Consider the following 8,216-nt stretch of genomic DNA (forward strand, 5'->3'; position numbering starts at 1 on the left):
CTGTCTAAGTCAAGAGGAGGTGGAGGAGAAGCTGGACCATCCCGACTGTCTAAGTCAAGAGGAGGTGGAGGAGAAGCTGGACCATCCCGACTGTCTAAGTCAAGAGGAGGTGGAGGAGAAGCTGGACCATCCCGACTGTCTAAGTCAAGAGGAGGTGGAGGAGAAGCTGGACCATCCCGACTGTCTAAGTCAAGAGGAGGTGGAGGAGAAGGTTTTGGACTCTGCAAAGGTGTTTCAGTCTCTGATCTGTCAGGAGAACATGGATCCTCCTCAGCCTCAGTAAGATTTTTCCCGACCTCAGGAGACGCTCCACTCTCAGGGTTATCTTCTACTGTTATCTGATCTGAAACATCCAGGGGGAGCTCTGGATCATGGGACTTTTGTTTTTTTGAGGGAACTATTTTGAACGTGGTCATTCTCTTCCTCTGTACGGGATCCTCCCACTCAGGCTCAGAGGGAAGCTTGGGTGTTTCAAGTTCCACACAGAAAACCCCATTATCTGAACACACCGGAGTCATGGACATGAAGGAGGAGCCTTTGTAGAATTTCGGGAAGGTGGCAGAATTCTTCAAATGCTTGGCCAGTGTCCCTTTGGAAACAGAGGAGGTCAGGACTTTGGCGAGAGCACAGCGGGCATCAGATAAGTCTTTCCCTCGAAACGAAGGCAGATATGGATCAGCCACTTCATGGAGGTAAGCAAATGATGGGCGTGAGGAGGACGACGACCGTGGATGTGATGGATGTGGTGATGAAGACGAGGATAGTGACAGGATTACAGAGTCTGACTCGTCACTTTCTCTCAGCTCCTCCACAGTGTTCAGGGAGTCTACAGTCCCTGCAGAAACAGGGAAGTTAAGGGTCTTAACATTTAGAAACCACACAGTAAACTTAAAGAAACTGCGATATTTACAATACAAAGTCTGCACAGTAAACACACAAAATGCAACTGTATGCTGGTCATCCCCCCCTTTTGAATGTTAAATTACTTTTAGTCAAATGTTTAAAGACATTAACACATTTTTAAATGAAATCAAGTATTAAAGTTAAATTAATTTTTCCCAATTTTATTGTAAAATGAGAATTAACAATAATGAAAAGAAAATGTATATAAAATTGTAAAATGTTAATAAAATTTATCAGCAGAAGCAGAAGGTCAAACATAAAATATATTAAAAACACTCATATACAATAGGTAAAATATATAGTAGAGAAAAAAATAAGCAGGTAACAATAATTCACGGTCAGAAAACATAATAATTGCCTATGATAATAATCTGGCTTCTCTTTTGAATTTAAAAGGCACAATTACTTACTACTAAGTCTAATCCACTGAAAGGAAAATACCACAAAAGGACATAAACTTATACAGAATTTTCACAAAAAAACCCAAACAGAAAACGCACAATAAGCCGACAGAATAAAAAAACGGACAAATAAATAGCATTTAAGTGCAGCAGGCAACAGTGACACACATCCATAAAAGCCACTAAGATGGGAAGAAGGAAGAAGAGGCCAACGCAGGAAGAGGACGGAGAGGAGGAATAAGGATGGTGGAAGGAGGAGAGGAAAAGGAGACAGCAGCAGCTGCAGCAGCCCTCAATCACCCCGTTCAGGTAACAGAGTCTGTAAGCAGGGAGGAGAGAAAGCTTGGCTTTAGGGCAGCGATCATCAGTCTGAAGTTTTCCAACACAAAACCAACACGACACAGACATTTACAGTGAAGTCTCTCAACGATAAAAGAAATGCCTTATGTCCGATGTGAAAATGCGATTTTGAGCTTTCACAGACCATGATTATTTAAGCGTAGGAGGACAGGAGCAAGAATGTGATCATCAACTCATGGCTGGGAGTTGTTTGTTCAGCCTAGTGTGGATACCAACTCAGCAGTGTGTTGCACTATCACTGCTAAAAGAAAACAAGGGAGTGAACCAAGACACGGACACTGCTTAAGGCAATTTAGTCACATAATTAGAACGCAAAAATCTTAGAGCACTTTTTCTTTAAGCGCACAATGAAGTGTTTCTCACATAATTACAGATCCCTAATAACCTATACGTTATAACAGAATGATCATTGTCCATTCAAGTCTGTGAAAGCATATGAGTAGAAAAGAGCCATGAACCGAGAGAACCTGAACCCAGGCGGGGAAAGCATATCAGACAGACTAATACAGGGGAATGAAAGCTCGGACAATAGAGGGATTTATCTTGGAACAGACTGAAGCCAATACGTTCTATGAACAAGGCTCCCTGGGTCACTTTAATTGCCCTGAACAGGGTTAAATGGTTCGGACTGATAAAAGCTGTGTTTTGCGCTGGATTTAACTGCTAAATCTTCTATTTGATGGTTTTCGCTTTGACATTTTAATCTTGATTTTTCTTCAATCTCTCTTGACCTTGTGTGGCACCGACTGAAACCGTAAGGATTTGGCAGATGCAAGAAATCAACGCACTTTAAACCCATTTGATTTCCACTGAAATACAGTAAAAAGGTCAATTGGGATTGTTCTACAAGGATATTTCATATCTTTTGCCGTTGCAGGCCACATTTGGACAGTCAATATTATACTCTGAATTTGACTATAATGTAATGGTACAGACCCTGATTTAAACCCTAAATAGTGTTGGCAGGCTACGCTGTCAATCATTATCATTAAAATGTGTTCAGCACAGTTGTCTAAGAACAAGCTCCATCCCAAAGCTCAAAGGTCATCCATCATCAATGAAGGTTTTACCTTTAACCTCTGTGTCTGTCTGCAGGGTGTTTGCACAGGGAGGGGGTGGGGCCCTCCTCTTGGTACTCCTCATTTCTGAAGACCCCTATAGAGTGACAGTGACATTAATGTTGCTATATTGTTTAATAGACACTGATAGACAAGAGGTATTCAAACCAAAACTGACGACCAAACATTAACACCTAATTTTAATTAGTAGCAGTTTGAGATATTCTGCTAACAAATACACAAACCTCCTTGCTTTGGTGGAAGTAGAAAAAGGCAGAAGAAGAAGAGGAAGAAGAAGAAAAGAGTTTCCTCCCCACCTGTGGTCCTCTTAGATGACAGGTGCCGAGGTGGTTGGGGAAGCTCTGCGATGCACCCATGGGCGGCTGAGGGGCGCGTCTCTTTTTAGGCATATCTGCTGGCAGGGTGTTAGAGGAGGAAACACCCTGCGAATTCATACCAACTCCCATTTGCTTTTTGAGGCCAGGAGACACTGGGGCACTCGTTGCCCCTTCCTAAAAAGAGCGAAATGAACAATACATTTTGGTCACAAGCCGAGAAGGTTTTAAGAATATCATCCAGCACGCTGACAATACTGATACTCATACTGTACCATTTCAGGTTTTTTCTTGCTTCTTCTGAATAAGCTGAGAAAACCCCTGTTCTCCTTCTGTGTCTTCTTCTTTGACAGGCCTATATAATGTAAAAGATCAGTAAATTATAGCAGAATACGGCGTGTGGCAGATATCACTGAGACTGTGCATGAATGTGTGTGAGTGTTACCTTGTAGTGGAGGTGGTGAGATGACCTCTGTTGGCGTGACAGCTGTTCCAGGCAAAAAACACAATGCCAATATCAGGTCAGACTGTACAGTAGGACATAATATGAAATGTCTTCAAAACAGTCTTTCAGTTAGGCTTTGCTGACCGCATGGTTTTGTCAGAGCAACAAAAAACTGACACTGCAAAGCTTGGGGTGTCAATTTGAGTAAGTGCTGTTAGCAACAATGTAGGCAGAAAAGATCCCAGAGGTCTCTTTAAAGTAATAATCCTGATGATTGTCCATTTTGCTGATCGTTACCGGTGATTAATATGTTTTTAATACATATCCCACAGTTCATACAGGGAGGAGGCTATGCGGTAGAGACAAACACATGCAAATGGACAAAACCATTTGCTGTCAAACATACCTGCTTCGGGTGTCTTGGGTTGCTGTTGATGGTCAATACTCTCCTGAGCAGCTGTGTCTTTCGCAAACACTTCCCTCAGTCCGTGCTCATTTAAGGTCTTGGTCAGGTCCAGCAGCTCTTTAGACTGAGGGTCTCTTAGTAAGATGGTTGTCTCTACTTTAAACTCGCACTTGTCACACACCACTGGCAGCAGCATCTCAAGTGGCACGCTGGGATTCACTCTCACCACGGCCTTATGGGACTTATTGTAGTTGATCAACAGACGCACAGATGGCTGCAAAGAGAAATTACATTTTTTACTTTAATGCAACTATGGAAAGAAAGTCTATTAAAAATACACCAAGATAAATGTTTATTTCCCATTAGTTACGGCTTAAATAGTGCTTCCTCTGTATACTTGGCGACAGCTAATAGTATAGTAAAGTATAAACTGTTCGGTGAAAGGATGTTGAATTTATTATTTTTTTTTTTTTACCTCTGGCATGTACGGCCTCCTGATCTTTTCCTCCATTCCTTTAGGTTTCAGCACAATTGTCTCCGCTTCGAGTGAGCCAATAGGAGAGTTTGGTTTGAAGCTGATGTTGTTCTTGTTAGGGGAAAGGACCTCAACAGTGTAGTCTGACGGATTCAGATGATAATTTGCACAAAGGATCACAAGTAAGTCCATCACTGGTTTACTATTCAGATGGGGAAAAAAAATCAAAGAAAACAAATTACCGTAAATAACCTATATCTTCCTATCATCCAATGATCTTGCAATGTTAGGAAATTCACAAGGGTTCTTGAATTATAGCATGCAGGTGCAAATTCATCATGAAAACTAGAACTTTCCAAAGAGGGAACACACCAACATCGCCACTAAAACAATCTAAATATATCCACACACACACACGATTTTAGGCCCTAAGATGGCTGAAGTGCCAAAAAACATTGGATCCTACATTTCCCACAATGCAGTCTAAACTAGCATGGGACAAAGACAGGTCCAGGGAAAAAAACAAGAATTAAGAGGCCATACTGTCTTTTGTCATGTAAATGTAGCTTTGAAAATTACACAAAATCTGTCCACACCTTAGAAGAACAGCTTGCGATATGGCCTACCTTCCATGCACTGTGGCTTTCTTCTCCAGCCCCCCTGGCAGAATCACGGACAGAGAGTGGTGTCTCTCCAACGGATTAACCTGCTCATCCATCTCAAGGGATGCTCAAAAGTCTCTCCAGATCTGATGCTGTCCGAAGTCAGGTAAACCTCCTGAGAGATAAGAAATATTTCAGTTATTAAAGTAGGTAGGTAGGTTTATTGTCACAGTATAACAAGTTACAGAGTAATATTGATTTTTGTAACTCCCTTCTGCTACATAGCAGACAATATACATTAATAAAGAATCAATTATGAAAAATAGTAATCAGAAATAAACTATCATAACTGGAGCAGTGCTGAGGATGAATTAGAGTTTAAGATTGATTCAAAAAAAGAAAAACTGATGTCCAGGAGAGTTGGCATTGTTGCAGAAACACCACACAGGCAGTGACATGGTTTCACTGTTGCCTGCCTGTTGGTGTCAGTGTGAAATGTCTTACAGCTGCTCTAAAATATTTCAAGAATGCCATTTGAAGGCCTGACTCTAACCCTCCCAGAACCTGATAAAATAATATTCACTGTAGGGCTCCAACTAACCATTATCAATTCATCTGCAGTTCGTTTTCTTGATGAACAGTTGGACTATAAAATGTTAGAAAATAGGGCAAAATGCCCAGCAGAATGTTCCTGAGACAGTCAAGGAGTTTGTTTCTTCCAGCCAACAGTTCAAATCCAAATATTTTCAGGTTACTAGAAGATCAAGAAAAACAGCATATTCACATTTGCATATGTGAATGTCCAGAATGTGCTGGCTGTTTTCTTTAAAAAAAAAAAAAAAAGAACAAAAATCACTTTTACATTTATCAACATTGTTGTTGTTTATTTTTCTGTCCACCAACTAACTGAATTATAACGAATCCTTCCAGTTCACACTAAATCTACTCAACACTGATGCTCATCTTTGTTTTTAGTATCGGTATTAAATTTATCTTCAATATAGTGGAGGTTACTTTTTACATTTATTCACGCTCCAAGCCTCTGACACGTCAAACTGATTAGGTAAATAAATAACGTTATTGTGTCAACGGTTACCTGAAAAGCCTCTTCCTCAAACGTCCAATATGAGCGTCCAAATCCAAAACCGAACTATTTCCACAAACAACGAAACCTGTCCCTGAAACCTGATGTATATCCAGTGTCAACGTTTGAAGCTTTGCTGTGTTTTCCTGAAAATTACGGAGCAACTTCAAACTGGTAACCGACACCGTTTGGTGGTTAATTAAGGACGCACAGTCAGCCTCCCTCCAGGAATTTCACCTCTCGCTGTCTTCACCTTTGACCCTGTGTGGTTCTTCACCATTACAGAGGAACAACCCCTCTTAACACTGTTTGATTAAATAGTCAACGCCCTCCGTGTATTTTAAGCTACGAGTTCACCGGAGCGTGCCAACAAAACAGCTGTGTGTATTCTGTTCATCAACACGTGTAAAGAGGTGGTTGGGTGGGTTCAGCGCTAAATTTAAATTTAAGATTACATCATGTAGTTTCTTGTTGATTTACATATGTTCACAGATAGTTAACATTTTGTCCCAGCTACATTTAAAAATATATATAAATAATAAACAAATATAAAACATTTGACATTTGTTAGGCCTGTATTTACAAAACAGAAATTATTCATTATTTAGGTATTAATTTACTTTCTTGTTTATGTATTTATACTAAACCATAGCCTCACTTTTTACATGTATGTAGCCAATATGTTTCTGTACCTATCCCTGCCAGTTCTGCTAAATACAAGTTTGAGGCTAAATAATTGAATAATTTCTTCTAAAATTACAGTAGCCTATATTAACACTGTGATCACTGGTGTATTGGCAGAATGAGCCAAATCAACTTCAGTGCTATTTTCTCTGACAAACAGAGCCTGCTGTATGGTTGAAATCTATTAGATTAATAGCCTACTGTCTGTGTTCAGCCATGTTGTTCAAGCAGTAAATAAGCTTACACGGTTTCTCCAGTAAGAGGGATTAGTGCCTTTAAAAGACTGTCTCTCTATGCTACCACATCTTGAAACACCTAATCAATTCTCTAAACATCCATAGCCTTTTACACTCACCTGCATCAGCAGATTCCTCCCATTTTCTTTGAAATTTATCTTCTGTATTATTAAGTGGTAGGAGGAGAGAGGTTGAGGAAGCGAGGGTTCTTTCCACTGTAATCCCTGTATAGCAGACTAACCTGCTGCACCCACAGGCCCTGCCCAGTCGTGACATCACTTTGCATGTCTGTGTTTGTGTGTGTGCTAAAGATATTCCCTAACATCAATGGTAAAATGGAGTATACCAGTCAATTTGTAAAAAGGCCTCTAATCCACATAAGCTACTGATCCTCTCTATAGGGTCTGGCAAAATTACTGCTGATCAGCTATAGTCACTGTATTACAGCGTGTAGACACGCTGAGCTTTTTCAAGCAGTGTTGTTCTGTATTTGTGTATCTTGTCTTGTGGTGTTTTTCTTATGCCCACATAAAAATAAGCAATTTCAGCACATCTACGTCAACAAATCAACAATTAAAGAACTACCAGCATATCCCCTGAAAGCAGTCCAGAATTAAATGCAGCCACAATATTGGGCTTTCAGTTTTTCACAAGACTGTTTTTGCTGCACTGGAAAATCCCACTGTTTGCACCTGCTCAGCTATCTCTGTCACTAGTTCCCTCTCCACCCCACTTTGTACAGTATAAACCAGCTGAATGAAACAAGTTCATGACAGTCCTCTCAGGGATGTTAAAGTCTTCAGGGAAATGTGGCAAATCACTTAACTGAGCAGAAATAGACGAGGCAAGTTGAAGGACGGGTGAGACCAAAAATAACTCTTTAATACTAGTGGTTCCCAACTTGGGGGTTAAGGCCCCCACAATGGGTCGCAATAAAAATTTAAGGGATTTCAAGACTGTTGGACAAAAAAAAAATTCTTGTAATTGTGAATTGATAATATATCCATAATGTATTCAAATAAAAGTGTCTGAGAAGTTTGTATTAGTGAAAACTACTGGTGACAACAACAATTACAACTTGTGACAAGGTGTCACAAGTAGACACTAGACAACAATATTAGTTATCAGAGTCGATTTAATACAGTGAGTAAGAAATCTATAAATTTATATTTTATAAAACACATTTCATGTACATTTAAACCTATTGCTTGTTGCTGTTTGTTTATA

General features: G+C 40.0%; 1 protein-coding gene across 1 annotated transcript in view; it reads right to left on the bottom strand.

The window, feature by feature from the left end:
• The window catches only part of LOC123980882 (formin-like protein 7), a 10,029-nt gene extending 3,663 nt beyond the window's left edge, over positions 1-6,366 (bottom strand). The window contains exons 1-9 of the mRNA XM_046065447.1: positions 6,082-6,366; positions 5,010-5,160; positions 4,384-4,585; positions 3,909-4,182; positions 3,503-3,544; positions 3,333-3,412; positions 3,040-3,234; positions 2,735-2,819; positions 24-835 (exon numbers count right to left, since the gene is read on the bottom strand). Of these exons, the coding sequence (XP_045921403.1) occupies positions 24-835; positions 2,735-2,819; positions 3,040-3,234; positions 3,333-3,412; positions 3,503-3,544; positions 3,909-4,182; positions 4,384-4,585; positions 5,010-5,101 (1,782 nt within the window). The 5' untranslated portion in view covers positions 5,102-5,160; positions 6,082-6,366. The remainder of the gene's footprint in view (positions 1-23; positions 836-2,734; positions 2,820-3,039; positions 3,235-3,332; positions 3,413-3,502; positions 3,545-3,908; positions 4,183-4,383; positions 4,586-5,009; positions 5,161-6,081) is intronic.
• Between the last annotated feature and the right edge of the window lie 1,850 nt (positions 6,367-8,216).

The sequence above is a fragment of the Micropterus dolomieu genome, linkage group LG01 (assembly GCF_021292245.1).
Source record: "Micropterus dolomieu isolate WLL.071019.BEF.003 ecotype Adirondacks linkage group LG01, ASM2129224v1, whole genome shotgun sequence".
In the NCBI taxonomy this organism is placed as follows: domain Eukaryota; kingdom Metazoa; phylum Chordata; class Actinopteri; order Centrarchiformes; family Centrarchidae; genus Micropterus; species Micropterus dolomieu.